Source organism: Giraffa tippelskirchi, chromosome 6 (assembly GCF_054371585.1).
Source record: "Giraffa tippelskirchi isolate mGirTip1 chromosome 6, T2T-mGirTip1v1.2.pri, whole genome shotgun sequence".
Classification (NCBI taxonomy): Eukaryota; Metazoa; Chordata; class Mammalia; order Artiodactyla; family Giraffidae; genus Giraffa; species Giraffa tippelskirchi.
In genome coordinates, this window is record NC_137280.1 from 16,723,990 (window position 1) to 16,743,756 (window position 19,767).

A 19,767-nucleotide genomic window follows, 5' to 3' on the forward strand; every position below is an offset into this window, starting at 1 on the left:
CATCTTAGAAGTTGCTCCTTTAAAACGTGAAGGCTTGTACCATTCTGTATTCAAACTGAGCTATATCCCTGCCTTCTTAAAGCACTGAGGAAAGCTTTCATGATTCATAAAAATTGTTTTCATCTCAACAGTCAGGGAAGGACTACAGCCAGACAAAATACAAAATTATCACTGTTAATAATGCCTACTAGGTACATGATATAAGCCATGAGCAGGAGGTGGGGTTTGTGTGTCTTGAGTTTCAGAATAAGGTGAAACACATTCCAGGTACAGAAGCATGATTAAGGCTTCAATATGCAGGGAGGGCTGGCACTGTCATAGCTAAGGTTTTAGACAGACTTATTTGCTCCCAAAGGCAAGACAGTTGAGGTAATTCTAGCACGGTGATCATCAGATATGCAACTCACAAAGCAAACTCTGGCAGTAGTGTGTAGAGAATGAAATAGAGTTAAAACTAGATCATTCTCTACAGCACACCGAAACTGTCAGGGATACCTGTTTAATGTGTATGCCCTGGGCCCCAATCCTGATGTTCTATATCCACTTCTCTCAATGTAGAAGCCCTATTATCTTCATTATTTAAAAGTACTTTGGATGATAAGGTATTATACTGAGTTAAGTCACAATAATCAATAAGTCAAATTACAAGTCTATAAAATTAAGGCTTAAAACTAATCTTTAGTACACTTAATGTAACTAGTTTTTGGTATAATTTTTCTATTATCGACACCCTCCTGTCCAGCAAACACAGCAGTTATTACTGTTTTATACCACATAAGTGATAGTTTAAAAGCTCTCTCCCAGCCTAGAAACCTTAACGTATCATATATTGAAATCATCTCAAAAGAACTCACATGGAAATCGGACTTCATAAAATGCATTAGAGGCATTGTCTTATGTCTCTTCCATAAACGTAATAAACTTCTGAAAAACAATCAGTACCTTTGATATGAAAGAGGCTCTTAACGTCAGTTCCAACTATCATCTATTTTCCCAAGCCAATTACAAAGAGAAATAAAGTAGCATAACATCACTGCGCACTGTTTAAGGAATTTTTATTAAAGCAAGAATTTTATAATCCAAATTACGTTTCCGTGCTCAGTTATCAATTCTGTTATTTAAAACAGAAGTGACATTCTGAGCTATTCCACAGTAAAGAATTACAAAATTAAAGAAAGGAATGCTTTAAATTTTTGTACTTTGCTGAAAATTCTTTTTCCCACGGTCTATAAAACATTAATTTGTTTTTATATTTTACTATTTTTTTGTGTTTTTTGTTGTTTTTAAATCAATAAGTAATCTAGGACTAGCACTATGTTTGCTAGACCTGGCATTTGCTCGGTACATAAGGTTCAAAGTTTCCTTTCCTTTTTTTATTTATTTTATATTTTGCAATGTTTTTTTTCCATAATATTTAAGTTTTTCGATGTTTAGGTATTTTTCTTCGGTGAAGCACGAGTTTCTTTTCATGGTCCCTGATCATCTGTAAATGTGGGGGAAAAAGAGATTATGATCACCAAATTTAACACACAGGAACATAATGATTCCAACCACTAAAAAGAAAGGACCTTTACCTAAGTGACAGAAGTGCTAATTATAGCTATAATGACAGTTGTATTTTACAATATACAAATGTATCCAATTAACACATTGCACACCTTAAATTTACACAATGTCGTTATGTCAAATATTTTAATAAAAACACAAGTAAGAGGACCAATACTGGCACTTGTCAGTATGAAAGCCCTCAGCCAAGTTCAGCCTGTTGAGAGCCTGTCTCTGTAAAGCTCGTCCACAGGCTGCGGGGCCACTCTCACATGGGGACAGCGGGGCAGAGGAGCTGCAACACGGAGCATGGCCCGCACAGCCCCGGCTATTTCCTGTTTTATAGGGAAGCTCTGTACACGCCTGGCTCTGGCTACACAGCTACATCACCCTATTTCTTGGGGGTAATGAAAGGCAGTATTAGAGGCCAAAAAACAACTTCATCACTGCCACCCAAGAAAATGTATTAAGCTATGAAAGTCCTTCAAGAATAGCTATTTACACAGGGCCAATCCATCTTACAGCCATTTAACACAAATTACTATGCAAAATGTCTGAAGGGGTCTTGATCTCAAAAATTCAAGTCTATACCAGGTAACAAGTAATTAATTCCTCTGTATCTTTACTTCTCTTTGAAAAACTGGCAATGCATTTGGATTAGTGATAAAACGAGTTTCTGCTACGTTTCAATACATGCTCATACTGTGAGAATAAGAAACACGAGGCAGGCTCACTTTAAACAGTTGGAACCCCAGTGGCACTGTTAACTGCTTTCTGGGCAGCCTCTTTTGCTTGGTGGGCTTGTAGTACAGCTACAGCTTCATCAACCTAAAAAACGAAAACAAACTGGTTCTGAAAAACAATAATTAGAAGACAGCTTCAAATCGTCAACCTACAAATGTCCAACAAAGGCAAACTCCTTTCCTCAGATGAAAGTGTTAATGACTGTTATGAAAAAAAACACATTCCAACTATTCATCTGTATCCTCTGGACTCTATTCCACCACTGTTTTGAAATTATTTACTTCTTGTACTTCCTACTCTCTCCCCACCAAAAATCCCCCAAAGTTCAGAAATATCAGCAAATATCCCTTTCTTCAATACAGATGAGCACAGTTAAGAGTTAATGGACGCTGGAGTTATAGTGACTGGATCTGAAACCGAGCTTTGCCATTCACTAGCTGCTTTGTGAGCAACCGGGCAAATTATTTAACCTCTCTATGCTTCAGTTTTCCTGTCGATAAAATAGGGATAACAGCACCATAGGTTATTAGGATTTTCAATTAATATTTATAAAGCTCTTAGAACTGTGCGTGACTTGTACAAAGCACTTATAAATGTTCTACAAAACATCCTGGAATGTGTAGTATAAGAAGCTGGTAGGTAAATGATAAATTTAAATTACTTTAGAACGGAGAGACTCTGGAGACTCAAGCATATGAAGAAGTTCTGAATTATCAATCTCCAACAACATGCCAGTGATTTTACCAGCAAGAGTAGGGTGCATGGCTTGAATTAGAGGAAAGAGCCGTTCACCTAGGAACAAAAACATTCAAAAACTCCTTCAATCAAAAAAAAATTTTTAAGGCATCTACTATAGTAAAACTGGGGTTTATGAACCCTTCATATACAGCAATAAATGCGAACCCATAATACACCATTTCAGTATCTTTCATGAGATGATCAGTATAAAATGGATTAAGATCGACCACAAGGCAATTGATTCTTGGAAGCATCAGTTTGCCAAAAGATGAAATGAAGCTATGTGTTCAATCTGTGCTCAGTCAAAATCAAAGTGGCTTACTCATTTGGTTCAAATTTCAAACTCCTTCAGAAAATGTGGTAGGATACCTGGCAAGTCATGCCCCATTATCCTGTCCATCAAAAGCAACATTTTAATAGCTTTCCAGGCTTTTAATGAGTTAGGCAGACAAACTGCCATGGTAATCATTCATACCAATTCAGATACCGCCACCCTAGCTTTCATTTTTAGGTGCAAAGGCAGTCCAAGTCTCTTCCTATTTTCTAGTCTCTTACTGTAACTGACCAGGTGGGACAAAGGTACTTACCCAACATTTGCTTCTGCTCTTGAGGAGGGGCCGATGCCAACATGGAAGCAGTCAGAGGCTCCTGACCTTGTACATGAACAGCAGGCTAGAAAGAAAATGGGAAAATTCCTAAGTACAGAAGTAATGGCAAGCACAAATACAGTTATCACTGGAAAATAAATGGATAAAGACTATAATCTAAACATGAACAGGAGAAGCTGAGTGAGGCAGAAAATGCAGTCTAAGGCACCTATTAACACCTGAGTGCTCAAGTATTATAAGCACAGGGATGTTGAATTTTCTTTATGTGGAATAGTCTTTGGAACCATACTTCTAGTATAATCAACCACAATTTTGGTCCCAGGGGTCAAAAAAGCAAATAAACAGTAAGCCAAATCTCACAAACTAAATTTTATTTCACCCTTTCTTACAACTATGCCAAATAAAACTCTCATATCACATAAGCAATTCAGGAAGGGAAAACGCTGCTCTAGTTCCTGGAGTATAGCACATATTTTCACATACTAGCCATTAGTGGGACTTCAACAAGATGTTCTAGACAGCTTAAGCTCTCACACATCATACGGCTGTCCTCAAAGTCTTTGCACTCAAGGACTGTCATCTTTATCATAAAGAAGCCATCAAATCCACACCTGCTGCATGGTGACCTGTGGCTGTGCATTAAGATGTTGTTGAGGATTGCGAACTCCCGCAGCGTATTTGTACTGTGGAACGGTGCGAACAGCAGGAGTAGCTGCAGCAGCAGCAGCTGCAGGACGTGGACCCATTGTCTGTGTTGATGTGTTAGCTAAAAAAATAAAAACATTTTTTGTATTTATCTCCGTATTTCCAATTGGAGACCAACTTTTATGGGAAGGGTTAAGACTCACCAACACGCTGTGTCGACATGACTCGTGGAACCTGTGAAGAAGCTGGTCTCATAGTACTAAATGGTGGTCTAGGAGCGGCTGGGCGGATAGCACCGGGCATATTTTGGAATGCTACGTTTAAAGATATGAACACACATTAACTGGGAAAAACGCAGTGTTCATCTTGCTTTTTCAGAGCTGAGATTTGCACAAAAGACTAAAAATGACCAAATGTAAACAAGTATATTTTTTAAAAGCTTAGGCTCCTATCTGTCGTTTCTTCAGACTTTTATGCCACTTCATATCAGAGCATAAAAATATGAAATGGAGTTGGATGCATTCCCAAGCTTGTGATAAAAAGAAAAAAAAAATCAAACCAGCATATATATTACTAGCATTTTAAGTTTGTTTTTAAAGAACAAAATGCTAAACATGCCCAAAATGAACTATAAATTACGGAAAGCAACAGCTAATATACTACTGGGATATAACAGCTAATTTGCCTCATTTATGTTTTTAGTTCAAATACTTTGCAACTTAAAAACAAAAGGCTTACGATGAGGTCTGGCACCCTGAGCAGTCCAGCGAGGACTTGGTCTTAGTTGAGCAATTTGGCTAGGAGGATAGTATGCAGCACGGTTCTGAGTCTGTAGGAAGCAAGCAAATGTTATCAGTCATAGAAAAAGCAAATGATACAACACATTATGCATATTCAAAATATTTAACAGGTCCTCCTCACACTCCAGGAGAAGGGCACAGCAACCCACTCCCATATTCTTGCCTGGAGAATCCTATGGACAGAGGAGCCTGGTGGGCTATATGGTCCAAAGGGTCGCAAAATCAGACACAACTGAAGTGACTTAGTACAGAGCATGCACACTCTTAAGCATTTTTCAAATCCAATCATAATTCACATCTCAATGTTTTCCATCTTAAGACTTTACTCTTTTTGTGGGGGGTGGGGGTGGGTAATGACAAAACATTAAAGGTGACCAAACAGGAAAACCTTCATGAGGTTTTTACCCTCTTCTATAACTTACCTGTGGGATAGCTGCCATGAAGTAACCTGAAGGAGGTGCTGGCTGGTAGGGGTTGATTACGGGGTTGGGCACAGCTCTTACACTTGCCATCCTCTGCATATACTGGTTAGTGAGGTGAGCCTGGCGCTCTTCTTTGCGTTGAGCTAAAGCTACATACAATGGCTTGGTGGCCACAATTCTACCGTTCATTTCTGTAACTGCTTTAGTGGCTTCTTCTGGGGAGGAGAAACATACAAAACCAAAACCTTTGCTGCGACCACCCTCCATCATAACCTATTGAAAGAAAATTAGAAAACCACACAATTAATGCAATGGAAGGATGAGGCACAAAAACAGTATCAACTAGAGCCACCAGCTCACACTTAACTAAACCCTGTCAATACTTGCATCATTTTCCCCACAATTTTCCCATTAATATTCAAATACTAAGGGTAAACTACATGTATACATTATCCTAGCCAAGCAAAAGTAAAGGGGCAGAGACATGACAGAAACTTTAAGGTTTTTAGATTTTCAATATTAAGGTTTAATACATTCAAAGCCTACTAAACTTTAGTAAAAAATTTAGAAAACTGCACAATTAAAATTTGACTATTCTAACAAATCAAGCTGACAAGATCTTTATTACTCTTTGGGGCAGGAAGCAGTTGAGTCTCATTTTAAATTAAAATTTCACACTCACAACCATAAGGGCCATAAATATTGGGGTATAAACAACATTCAGGAAACTTCACAATAACTCCATAGATTTTTTAAACAAGTAGTAAGGAAATGAAATGAACTACTCAGTAGACCTACATGTAAGCATGCTATACAGCTGTATCAACAGCATGCTGGTGACGCAGGAACAAACAAAAGAGCAATAAAACAGATTCATGATTGTACACAAATGTGGAATCAAAACAAAACAAAAAACTGGCCTCAAGGATACAGAGAACAGACTGGTGGCTGCCAGAGAAGCAGGGGACTTGGGGAAACAGATGAAGGTGGTCAGAAAGTACAAATTCCTAGGCATTAAGTCACACGGAAGCAATGACTAGGGATGCAATGAATAGGATGTATAGGGACAGTGTGGGGACTATAGTTAATACGTGTTACTTATCTGAAAGTTGCAGAGAATGGATCTTTAAAGTTACCATTACAAGAAAAAAATATTTTTAATCTATGGTAATAAATGTTAACTAGACTTATTGTGGTGATCATTCTGCAGTATACACAAATATGAAACAACTATGTTGTATACCTGAATATGTTTTATGTCAATTACATCTCAAAAAGAGTCTAGAAATATACCCATTCAAGTATAGGAACTTGGGATGTTAAGCTTACATTTTAAAACAGTGGGTAAAAGACGGACTTTGGACTATCTAGTATATGGTACAATGGGATAATTCTGAATTAACGTAGAGCTTATAGTCATATCACATTGAAACAATTCCAACTGCCAGATAGATTCTGACTCCGATCATAAAATGCAAAATACAGGGAAAATCTAAGATGACACAAGACCCCCAAGTCCTAAATGGAAGACTTGGAAAAAATATCTGCAATATAAAATAAAGAGCTGACATGAAATTCTCCCTATGAAATCAAAAAACAATGCAATGTAAAAATGGGCAAAGAATAGGCTAAACAAGTAAACACGTAAATAGCACGTCTCATTTAAAAAGATGTGTATCACTTTCTACTAACTTGACAAGACTAGTAGTAATTTGTTCAGCCTTTTTGGACAATTCTGTCATATTAACGTTAAATATACATACCCACTAACCAGCAATTTCAACTCTAGGACTTCAGAAATACTGGTATGTATGTGTGCAAAGATATATGAGGATGCTACAGTGGTAGGTCTAATAGTGTTAACACCCAAGTAACCCAAATGTCCAACAATACAGGCACAGCAGAATAAATTACGGTACACTTATACCATGAAGAGCCAGCCCTTAGTGAAAAATGAGAAAATGTCTGAGATAAATATGTACCCAGATCTGTAAAATAAAACGACAAGTTGCAGAATAGGTATACTATGACTCTGTTTTATAAAAACTTTATATGCATACAGTAAGTATACAAGCATGGAATTGTCACCTTTCTGTCTTGATCAATGTTTTTTCAGCAAGTGTTATCAAATTAACATAATGACCTCTTCTCAGAATAAATTCTTGCCAAACTTTTCATAAAGACTCTCCTTTGTAAAACATGCATGCTTCTTCATACATTCAAAATAAATGGATGTACAATACCCCATTTAAATGCTTTTCAGGGAACATAAAGGATAAACACGTTCAGGAATAAATACTACCATACTCCATGTTCTCTTACAACACTCCAGTATTAAATATAAAATTTATATACATACATCCATGGGCACAGATTTTTCTCAAATCTTAAAAAAAGATGCATCATATGCTTTACCTTTGCACTGGTGATTGTGCCAAATGGAGAAAACTCTTTCCGGAGACGTTCATCATCAATACCATCATCAAGATTTTTCACATAAAGGTTAACACCCTTAAAAAAAAAAAAAAAAATTGGAAAAAGAAAACCACAGTGGTACTTCAACACACTTCCTATTAGCTTCTCCCATGCTTCCTCTCCTCTTCCCCTCGCAAACCCTCCAGTTACCTGGCAGTAACTGAAATGAACATAGAATAGGTTTCCTCACTCCTGTCTTAGTTTTACTTGTTCAGTTAAAAAATGAACCTGGTATCTGGTGATCCTATCTTGCTTCATCTGTTCAAATTTGCGCTTAAGTTCTGTCTGTCGTTCCACTTTTTTCTGGGCTCGACCAACATAAATTTGTTTTCCATTGAGCTCTTTTCCATTCATCTCATCCACAGCCTTACCAAAAAAAACAAAAAACAAAAAATTTTAATTACTAACTTGCACTATATATAAGTTCATTTTTTAACAATAAAGAAAATCTGTTAGATTATAAAAGCTAAAGATGGACCCACCACAAAAACTAAACTTTGTGAGGTTTTAAGACATAATACAGGTTTTCAATTTATACTCTCAGGACTAATACACGAAATGCAAGTAATTCAAAGCAATACATGTGAAAAACAACATGTAGAATAGCCAGTGGTATGCTTGTGTATTTTGATGCAAGAGCAACTCAACTTTATATCCCCCACTTCTTATTATAAAATACGGAAAACCCACACTGCCTCTGATAAGTATATATTAGGTCTTACTTTTTGTGCATCTTCATGCCTTTCAAAGCTTACAAATCCAAAGCCTTTGGATTTTCCACCCTCATCAGTCATTACTTTCACACTTAAGGCAGGTCCTGAAAAAAAATTTAATGATTCAAATATATTCCATACAACATTTAGTTTATACGTTTCAAGTTTCAAAAAAGCTGTGCGGAAAAGAATATAAAAATGGGGATTAAAAAAAAATCCCAAACCTCCAGAAATTTATTCCTCCTCTAATTACCCTCTCTCCTATCATGGGCACTAAACATTCTCTTCACAGACCCTTTATTTCTTCTAAGAAGCTAAGTAAACGCTTTCTCTGAAATATTCCTCCTTCCATTTAAGGAGGTATGTTTCAGACAAATGTAAATGACAAAGTTAATTTATGCTTAGCAGTTAGTACAAAACAGATGCATTCTTCTAAAACAACTTGATTTTCTTAAGAATTCCTTAAGCCTTGGCCCACTTGATTTTCAACAGGGAGTAGAGGAAACAAAGGGTTTGACCTTTGGGGAAGACAAAACAGAAGCACCTGGAGATGGCATGTTTCTGAAGGCACACTTCTCCCCCACCAACCCCCTCAATAAAATAGACTTAACTGAACTGGCTATTATTTTAGGTAGGTGGAGGAAAAGGTTAAAAAAAAAAATCACATCTAATTACAGAGAAGCTGCAAGATTTATGGGCACAGATACGACTGTTTAGAGGGTTCAATGTGGCATGACAGCTTGGCAATAATAAAGTATTACATTTCCTAATTCTTTATGATTTGAAATGCTCTTAAAAAAACAGAACACCTGTTTAAGTTAACCAAAAGGGAAAGCAAATCATCTGCAAGAGTACAATGTCAGGTTCATCTTCTGATTACTACACAACTATCTAAAGTGAGACTGGTTACACGTCACTGGAAAATCTGGATTGCTGCAAGTTATTATTTTAAATTGCTCAAACATGATGCTGAGACTGGCCAAATATCCTAAAGCTGGCCAGCTCTCCTAACCCATAATTAAAGACTACATTCCAATCTAAGTTGGCTGTGTCACATGCAATGCCTCTGATGAGATGGGATCCGTTAGTGCATAAATCCAGCACAATTTCTTAACGTAGCAAAACCTTTCAAAGTCTGTTCCAATTACACAGTCACAACTTACTGCGCTAACGCAAGGCTGTTAACCTTTAAACTGGATAGAAGTTTACTTATATGCTAGTATAATGGACTATCAGTAGCTTAATCCAAATTAACTACAAAACTTAAGTACCATGAAGTCTCATTTATTTTTAGTATAAAATATTATCCAAAACTAACAATGTGAATATAAAAATTTAATTCAGACACATTACCAAACTTGCCAAAGAGATCCTTAAGGCGCTCATCATCCATGTCTTCTCCAAAATTCTTGATGTAAACATTGGTGAACTCTTTTGCCCTAGCTCCAAGTTCTGCTTCTCGTTCTTTACGAGACTTAAATCTTCCAACAAATCTAATAAAATATGTAAGAACTATAAAATTAGGTTCTACTTTATGAAGTTCAGGTTAATTAAGCCTCATAGATAATTCCACCCAGAACATGATTGAATATTAGTGTGTCTTTTTGTTTTGTTTTCTGTGTTTAAGTCTATCTAGCACAATTTCTTTTCAGAGAAGATACCTATGATTTTATTCCCTTAGGACCCCCCCATCTCCCTCCTCCCACATGGTGGTGCTTCTCCATGCAATTAGTTTTATAAATGTTCTCAATGGGAACATAACATTCCATTGTGGATAGCACAACTTTTTGCTTTTATAAATAATGCCATAACTTTACAAGACTGTTACTTGTTCTTAGGAGAGTGCTGTAGAAATCACGGCAGTTCAAAGGTTATATAAATGACCTTAAGTTTATACCTACAAACTGCTTTCCAAAATAGGATTATATCATTTTATACTCACAAAACAGCAATAAATCAAGTTCTTAATTTAATTTAGACCGTCACCAGTGGTAGCCATTTTCTCCTCTAAACCACTGCTGACAGGCCAAAGATATTTTCATCTGTAAATGCTAATGATGCTTAACATTTTTCTCATCTAAAGATGTACTAACTTTAAGAATTATCCTTTGTAAACACTGTTCACACTGAGAAGTTGCTGGTTTTCTTACACATATATTTTCCAAACCTTTCCTTAACCATGCGGCTGACAGAATTCCCACAGCTAACACCACGTGCATGACCCCTCCATGAACAGACTGACCATGCCGCCTGACACAGATTCAAGAGTGATGCAGCTGACTTCTAAGAACCAAACCCAATTTGTGTGCCATTACCCCAGTTTACATGGCAACATGAACTCACAGATCACTTACAAGATGACCTCAAGGCTGAATCTGCCCAGATAAGAAAAATCCACTGGCATAGAAGATAAAGAAAATTGAGATTTATAATTTATTTGGGCTTATAAAAATCTGTATTTTTACAACCTGTAGCAGAAAGTCTTACAGAGGTTTTATCAGTATCATTTTAAAAGTTTATTTCAGAAAAGATAAACCATGAAGACGTCTGATTTATTTGATTTATCTTAACACGGAAAAGGGAGCCAAACTGTCACAATTACAACAATCGTTGTAGGAGTAGGGTAAAGAATCCCTGGTGGCTCAGAGAGGAAAGAATCTGCCTGCAAAGCAAGAGACCCAAGTTTGATCCCTGGGTCGTGAAGATCCCTTGAAGAAGGAAATGGCAACCTACTCCAGTATTCTTGCACAGAGAATTCCACTGAACAGAGGAGCCTGGCAGGTGACAGTCCATGGAGGCCACAAAGAGTTAGGACACAACTGAGAGACTAACAAGGCCAAGTAAAGAGCTACCCTGGGCTCTGAATTTATCCAACGAATTTGTATCCCAGTTTATCTGTCATACCAGCATGTAAAACATAGGCAAATCATTTTAGTTAGCCCCAGCTTTGAATGTAAAATGGGCTAATTATCACCTTGAGAATTATGACTAAGTTTCTGCCTGGATTTCTTAGTTTTTCAACTGTGCACTTATTTCTGGGAAAGCTTTATATTTCAGCATACCTAGATTCTCCTTTTTCTTTTCGGTTTGAATGCTGACCGGTTGTATTAATTCACTGTTATTTGTATGTTACAGTTAATATGGAGAAAAGACAATTATAAAATCTACCAAGATATGGTTTATTAATTTTCACTCTAGCTGTTATCTCTTTTGAGCACAAATATATTTCTTGTAAAATGGATGAATTAATTTTAACTACTAAAAACAGATTTGAAGTATGATTAACTTCATATTTATACTTACACTTTGCGATCATTTAGAAGCATCCCATTCATTTTTTCAATAGCTCTTTCAGCTGCTTCCTGTGTCTCAAAATGCACAAATCCATAACCCTTGGAACCATTTTCATCACAAACCACCTAGGGAAAAATGCATACCAATTTTTCATTACTTACTATTGATTTAGGATTTTTCCAATGCTCAGAAAACTTGTCAGCTACCTAACCTCGGTATTTGGGAAATAAAGATATCCATTAACAGAAAGCACCGTTGCTATCTTAAGGAATAAACTACGAGTAGCTCCCCCATGGCTCAGTGGGTAAAGTGTGCCTGCAATGCAAGAGGTACAGGAGATGGCGGTTCAATCTCTAGGTTCGGAAGATCCCCTGGAGAAAGGATTGGCAACCCACTCCAGTATTCTTGCCTGAAAAACCCCATCAACAGAGGAGCCTAGCAGGCTATAGTCCAAAGGACTGCAAAGAGTCAGAGAAGACTGAGCGACTAAGCACACAGCTGCTGCTGCTGCTGCTAAGTCGCTTCAGTCGTGCCCGACTCTGTGCGACCCCTATAGACGGCAGCCCACCAGGCTCCGCCGTCCCTGGGATTCTCCAGCCAAGAACACTGGAGTGGGTTGCCATTTCCTTCTCCAATGCACAAAAGTGAAAAGTGAAAGTAAGTCGCTCAGTCATGTCCGACTTGTAGCGACCCCATGGACTGCAGCCTACCAGGCTCCTCCGTCCATGGGATTTTCCAGGCAAGAGGAGTGGGGTGCCATTGCCTTCTCCGAAGCACACAGCTACAACACTGTAAATAAGTGTTCAGTTCAGTTGAGTTGCTCACACTACCCACAACAGCTCCTTAGAAATTCCTAGATATATTTTTACTATTATCACTTTAAAATTTTTTTTATAACCTATTATTACGAGACAAATTTCACCATGGATAGTTTGTTGTTTTGAACCAAGTATTTCCGCACAGGGTTCTTTGACCTACACCAGTGTTCCCAATTACTTTCCAAATTTGATTTCTGATTATCTAGTGAAAGATGATTGTGTGCTCAGCAAGCGCAAGAACCTTGTCTTATCCAACTTTCATCTTTGGGGCCTATTTAGGCTCTGACAGGAGTTAACAGCAGAATGTTGGATCCCACCAAAAAGTTACCCCACGTCCACGGGCAAAGGAGAAGCCAGTAAGATGGTAGGAGGGGCGAAATCATGTTTAGAATCAAACCCCATGTCAGAGATGCTTAGAGGGCTCAAACAAACCTTGTTTGCACCAGGACCCAAAGACCCGAGACTGAGCCAGAATTGTGTTTGAGTGACTCCTGTGAAGTACGGGTCAGCGGTGGACTGCTGTGGGGCAGGGGCTCTGGGTGCAATAAGCCCTTTTGGAGGAGGTTGCTATTAACCTCACCATAGTGCCGTCAGAACTTACAGGACTGGGGAAACAGACTCTGAGAGAGCCCAAACAAAACCTTATGCACACTAGGACCCAGGAGAAAGGAGCAGTGACTTCACAAGAGGCTGACCCAGACTTGCCCGTGAGTGTCCAGGAGTCTCCCCTGGAGCTATGGGTCAGTGGTGGCCTGCTAGAGGGTTGGGGGCACTGAGTTCAGCAGTGCAAGCGTGCATGGGACATTTTGAAGGAGGCTGCCCATTATCTTCATTACCTCCACCATAGTTTGGCCTCAGGTCAAACAACAGGGAGGGAACACAGCTCTGCTCATCAACAGAAAATTGGATTGATTAAGATTTACTGAGCATGGCCCTGCCCATCAGAACAAGACTCAGTTTCCCCCTCAGTCAGTCTCTCCCATCAGGAAGCTTGCATAAGCCTCTTATCCTTCTCCAGAGGGATGACAGACTGAAAACCACAATCACAGAAAACTAACCAATCTGATCACATGGACCAGAGCCTTGTCTAACTCAATGCAACTATGAGCCATGCTGTGCAGGGCCACCCAAGATGGGTCATGATGGAGAGTTCTGACAAAACATGGTCCACTTGAGAAGGGAATGGCAAACCACTTCAGTATTCTTGCCTTGAGAACCCCATGAACAGTAAATTATGTTTACTTGTCACATTTTTGCTTACCTTACATGAAAGGATGTTACCAAAAGCAGAAAATGTATCATACAGTGCTTTATTATCAATGGATTTATCTAAATTTTTAATGAATATGTTGCCCACTCCACTTTTGCGAAGTGATGGATCACGCTGAGACCACATGATGCGTACTGGCTTGCCCTTTATCACATCAAAATTCATGGTGTCCAAAGCACGCTCCGCTGCAAGAAAGGACATTTTCAAAGTAAATATTATTCAAAACTTTTACAGTCTACTTAATATAATCTTTTGTGGAAGGAATAATTGAGCACATGGCCCCTCTACCTCTTTAAACTGAAGATGGCTGGGCCTTACACCTGTCAGTCTAGATTTATATTATACAACACAAAAAAGACAAGTATCAAGAAATTCCAAATTTCCCACATGTTAACAGATGACATACTGTTTAGAACTAACGTATTTCTGAAGCAATCTCTTCCTTTAATTGCCATGAAATTTAGAAGTGCTTTTTTGTTTCTAGTCAACTATTAAAACAGATTTCCCCTTCACAATCTGCTTGATAAGCAATATAAAAAGACACTAAAAGCAACTATAGATTATCCACAAGCAGAGCAGTTCACAGATTTTCAAGCATTTTAACTTATTCCCTACTACTTGTTAAAAATGTTTTATTGCCTATTCCTGTCAGCATTACACAAAAACTAGCACATCTTCCAAAAAAAAAAGTTCGACTTATTGGGGGGGGATTTTAGTGACTCATGGCACAACTTCCTACTACCATGTTAAAAAAAAAAAAAAACGAAAGGTTTTAATCCATTCAGAAACATTTGAGTCATGCCTTCAAAAACTAATGTGAAGTTGAGCATATTTAGCTATTAACAAAATTTTTTAAATAACCTGGTTTAGAACAGTCCAACTATGTATATATTAATACATATAAAACCAGTTTTATCTTAGATCATTTACTTAATAACTGATGATTAATTACTTCTGGATAGTGCTAGAAAATTTCAAAATCTGAGTTCAGAGTCTATGAAAGATCAAATTATGTGCACCTGTACCATTAAAGAAACACTTATTAAAGAAGTTTGATTCGATGCATGATACAGGGTGCTCGGGGCTGGTGCACCGGGATGACCCGGAGGGATGGGATGGGGAGGGAAGTGGGAGGGGGGTTCTGGAAGGGGAACACATGTACACCCATGGTGGATTCATGTCAATGTATGGCAAAACCAATACAATATTGTAAAGTTAAAAAATAGATAAATAAACTAATTAAAAAAAAAAGTTTGGACTCTAAATGGAAAAATATATCCTTAAGTAGAAAAGACTAGCTCCTAAAGAAGGGACACACACAGTCCATTTGAAGTTCTGAAACATCAATTTTCACAAATACCATGCTAGTGTTAACTGTAAAGTTAGTGAGGAAACAAATTTTCCGGCCACTTCTTTCTGTAATTGAAAATTTCAGTTTCTAGAAGATAGTGACAATCAGCTGTCAGCTCATTTATCAACTGGCCACACCTATTCAGCTCCCCTACTTTTCTAGCTGACTTTGCTTGAGCTTGTTTTGAATGAGTCACCTTTTCCTGTTAAATTGGAAACTGATCACTTTCAGAAGCTATTCTACAAGTGCACCAATGTAGCAAAATAAGGGGTGAGTAGAAGGAAAATCACTTAATTATTTGGAAAGAGAATAATTTGTATACACATAGGAAAAAATAAACTGAAGATGGAGAAATGCTACCTTCTTTTCAGTAGTGACAGTACAGGTCTACCAGTATAGAGGATAATACACAGTGAGTGTACTGTAACCATGGTAACCTGAAGTTCAACTTTTCAAATCCCAAGAAATTAAAAAAAATTTTTTTCTGACTTAAAATTGTTAAGTTTAGAAACTTAACAGTTTCAAAAGTTCACATTTCTAGAATTTGTTCGTTCAAGTTTTCTCTATCAACCCTTCAGTTTGTGATCATCTGCACCCAAATTACCTTTCCTGATCTTCCACTTAGTGATAAACTTGATCAGAGTTGGGAAGAATCCTTACAGAGAAGCATTTGGAACTAGTGCCTACAGGGCAAAGGGCAGAAAGCCTGCAGTGCAGTTTTACAACTTGATGTGGCTCAACAGCCTGTCTACCACCAAATCTCAGTATTAACTTTACCTAGTGAAAAACTGATCACAAAATAATTCCTTAACGAGATAAAAGTTTTAAATTCCACCTTCAAGGCCTTTCCTACAAAAATAAATTCCTTATATTTTATAATACTTGACATATATTCAAGTAGCCAAGGGGAAAAAGGGCAAAAATGGATCACAAAATTAAGTGAAAATGACTTTTCCAAGTCAATTGATTCAGCTATAAAGAAAAATCCTGGCAACTCATCAGGACACATATCTACCTGCCAGATATTCGAATTTTTGTGAACTGTTTAAAAATATAAGGTTAAGCGCATCTTTTTTCTCAAACATTCAAACTAATCCCTTACTTTTCACTCAATCATTCCCTATTATGTGTGAATATTCTGTACCACTTTTATAAGGAAATCACCACTAGAATACCACTTAAGTATAATGGTCTAATACATACTACGCTCACAAGCAACATTTTACAGTCAAAATTGGGGACGATATTTTTAAGTAAAATCCCTCAAAACCAGAGACGATTTCAGGAGGTTAAAAAAAAAAAGAAAAAACAAACAAACCCCGAATTACCAGTACTACGAAACTAGATTTTAAAAATCAAAACTAAATTGCCTGCGAAAACGATGGGTCATCTTCTACATCCCCTCTCTCCTAACTTGCTGTTACAAGAACCGTCTGAACTAAGGGAAACCCCCCAAAGCAACGTCTCGTTGGTAATTTACACTTCTGGAGCCGTCAGTCACTCACACGTTAGTGAGAATAGTCGCAGAAACCTGAGGACGACCACCAGAGCACCAGATTAACTTTACTACAAGTCCCCGCGCCTCCCCAGGCGACTGGACCCGCGGCAGGGTACAGGCCTCGGGCCTGGGAGGTTACCGGGTTCAACACGTGGTATTTTTCGGGCACCGAAATGCACTTCCTCCCAGTCCGGGGGCGCCGGCAGGAGCCTGGGGGTGTTGGGAGCGCCTCCACCGACTACCAGAGAAGGGGGCTCGGCGCTCGACACCCCCCAGGATCTCGCCGCTACCGGGGGGGTGGGGGGTGGGGGCGCCGCGTCGTGTTAGAACCCAACCTCATCCATTCTCCGGGCGCGTCATCACCCTAAAGTTTGAGCGCTGCCGATGCCGAGAAAATGGTCGCGGAGAAGGAAGTGGCCCGGCGCGCGAGGGACGTGCGGCTGCTGGCGGCGCGGGCCCCGGCCGGCGCGGGGAGCCGGGGTCCCGACGCCCCAGCCTCGGCCCGCTGGCCTCGGGTGGGGTGACATGCCCTCCCGCCCCCTCCCCCCCGGGCCCGCCGGCCTAGCCCGCCCGCCGCCGCCTGAGCCTCATGGCCGCCCGCCCGCCCGCCGGGCCCGGCTCTCACCGTCCGCCGGCTGCTGGAAGTTCACATACGCGTAGCCCAAGGAGCGACGGGTGATCATGTCCCTGCAGACCCGGATGGAGAGGATGGGCCCGGCCGGGCTGAACTTCTCATAGAGCATCGCCTCGGTCACGTCGGGGTGTAGGTCCCCCACGTAGAGGGAGGCCATGGGGTAGCTGGGGGCGCTGGGGTTCATCTCGGCACGGCTGCCTGCAGGGCCACAGGCCGCGCGACCTTTCCCGTCAGAAGAGGGGAGCGAGTGCCGGGGCCGGGGGGCCGGAGCCGGGGGGAGGGGAGCGGGGGCAAGCGCAGAGGGACAAAAATCAACCGGAATCGGGAACTACTCAACGGCCGCAGAATCGGGTCGATCCGCTGCCGCTGGAGGCTTGGCTGCTGGCTGCCGGCTGGGGAGCGAGGGTGGCGGTGTCGGGTCCGGGCAGCGGGAGAAGGCCTCGGTCTCTTGGTTCCTTCTTGGAGCTGCTGCGGGGCCGCGGGCGGGCGGGTCGGTCTCGGCTGCTTCACCGGGTTATTTTATAAAAGAGGAAGGAAAAAAATAAAATAAAAGTCTCCGGCGGGGGAGACGCGGATTTTTTTGTAAATTTTTTTTGGGGTTTTTTAAAAGATTTTTTTAGATTTTTTTTTGATTTTTTTAATAATAAATGTGTGTTCCGAGCCCGGAGCACACACTCCGCACTCTCAGCACTAACCGCCGGGGAGAAGGGGAAGCACCGCCTCCTGCACCCTCTACTTATAGCCCCCGCCGCACTCGCCCCGCCCCCCGCGCGTCTGACGCCAGGACCCTACGCGAGCGTCAGCGCCGGAGGGGGAGGAGACAAGGAGGCGGAGGGGGAGGAGGGAAGAGAAAAACAGGAGGAGGAAAAGAGCAGAGAGGAAGGGAGAGGAAGTGGCGGCGGCGGCGGCGGCGGCTGCGGGTGTAGGGGGTGGGGCTGGGGCGGAGGGGCGGGGCTTCTGCGCACGCGCCGGGGTCTTGGGGGGTGTGGGCGGGCCCCTCGCGGCGTAGGGCCCGTGGGGGAGGGGAGGGCCGGTTCGCGGGAGGCTCTCTGTGAGGAGACGGGTGGGCCGGCCCTTCCTCCCACACACCCCGCTCCACCTCCACCCGGGAGAGGCGTTGAGCCGTCACCAGGGCGGTGGGCGGTGCGCGGGGCTTCCGGGTTTCTCGGCGCTTAACTACCCCCCACGTGCGCGGCCCCCAAGGGCCCTCTTCCCGCCGCCCCCAGTCGTGTTCCACTCGCCCCCCCCCCGCCCCTAGGGCCGCCGGGCGAGAGTGGGCCGGCGTGATTCCCCCTCGGCCCAGTTTCCGCAACGTGGGCGAAAAGGAGCCCAGGCTGGCTCCCCGGTTTTCCTACCAGACCGCACTACGAGTCCCAGCGGGCAGCGCCGCCACGCGCCTCGGCCGCGGAAGCGGTGCCTGCTGGGAGCTGGAGTCCTCAACGGCCGCGGCGCTCGCTGACCCCCAACCGGCCCCGGGTCCTGGCCGCCCGCTCGGGGACCCACCCACCCGCGCCCCCCGCAACCGTTCCAGCTTGACCCGGGTCGTGCTTCCAATTGAGGACCGGGGAGCGGAGGGGCCCTCGGACTCCCGGTCCTTTCTTTTCCGAGCCCTTAAGACTTCCCGGGTCTCCCATCTGGGCGCTGTCGTTGGTCAGCGTGATTTTAATTTGGGCAAACTATTTTGAGGTCTTTGTCCGCTTCCCTTTTTAAAGTATCGTGATCACAATTCACTTAAGAGGCTAGGGTGGAGTCACTGATTTTGTGCTACTTCTGCCAGCAATTTGAAACAGAGAACAGGACTCCAGAAAAATGTTTTCCTGCAAAGTGCAAGTCTGTCACAGTCGTACATGTCTCCACAGACTTGCAACCAGGCAAAATTAGAAATAGTCTAAACGCAGTATTAAAAATATGTACAACAGTTGTGGAGTTAGTTGGGGGCCTTAATAGGAAGGCTAGCTGTAATGAATCAATTGCAAAAATACCAGTTGATAGGAAAGACATTAAGTCAACACACAAATCCCACTTCAAAGTAATACTGTACAATTTTTAAAGCTTTAGCATCTTTTGTTCTCTACAGCAATCTTGTGTGGAAGGTGGAGCAAGAAGTAATAATTTTATTTTACTGTTAAGAGAACGGTCTCAAGTTAAATGATTGTCCAATTCATTCTTTAATTCAATCAACTTTAAGGCATGTTAAATATATTTTTGGTTG

General features: G+C 41.2%; 1 protein-coding gene across 19 annotated transcripts; it reads right to left on the reverse strand.

Moving 5' to 3' along the window:
- Positions 1-1,038: 1,038 nt before the first annotated feature.
- PABPC1 (poly(A) binding protein cytoplasmic 1) lies at positions 1,039-18,955 on the reverse strand. Of its 19 annotated transcripts, none has more exons than XR_014057455.1 (16): positions 18,911-18,955; positions 17,547-18,056; positions 14,064-14,257; positions 11,994-12,109; positions 10,053-10,183; positions 8,700-8,794; positions 8,206-8,343; positions 7,918-8,013; positions 5,503-5,775; positions 5,019-5,109; positions 4,484-4,594; positions 4,247-4,401; positions 3,611-3,699; positions 2,951-3,081; positions 2,280-2,373; positions 1,039-1,483 (listed from the first exon to the last, which is right to left on the reverse strand). XR_014057455.1 is itself a non-coding variant. In XM_081503454.1 (16 exons), exons 2-15 carry the CDS (start codon positions 17,737-17,739, stop codon positions 2,281-2,283), a joined length of 1,902 nt encoding a protein of 633 aa, XP_081359580.1. In that variant the 5' UTR covers positions 17,740-18,056; positions 18,911-18,955; the 3' UTR covers positions 1,039-1,483; position 2,280. The 19 variants fall into 19 exon arrangements, 10 of the variants coding, with proteins under 10 accessions (XP_081359580.1, XP_081359575.1, XP_081359579.1 ...); XR_014057450.1 differs by having other exon boundaries at positions 10,044-10,183; XR_014057454.1 differs by having other exon boundaries at positions 17,547-18,059.
- Between the last annotated feature and the right edge of the window lie 812 nt (positions 18,956-19,767).

What these genes read in the sequence shown, in the direction of transcription:
- PABPC1 (XM_081503449.1), bottom strand. Translation starts at nt 17,739, where the DNA reads ATGAACCCCAGCGCCCCCAGCTACCCCATGGCCTCCCTCTACGTGGGG. An exon ending in CTTCTAAATGATCGCAAAGT is followed by an intron (nt 10,184 to 11,993) that starts GTAAGTATAAAT and finishes ATATTTTATTAG; the next exon opens with ATTTGTTGGAAGATTTAAGT. An exon ending in TCAGGGTGCCAGACCTCATC is followed by an intron (nt 4,595 to 5,018) that starts GTAAGCCTTTTG and finishes CTTTAAACGTAG; the next exon opens with CATTCCAAAATATGCCCGGT.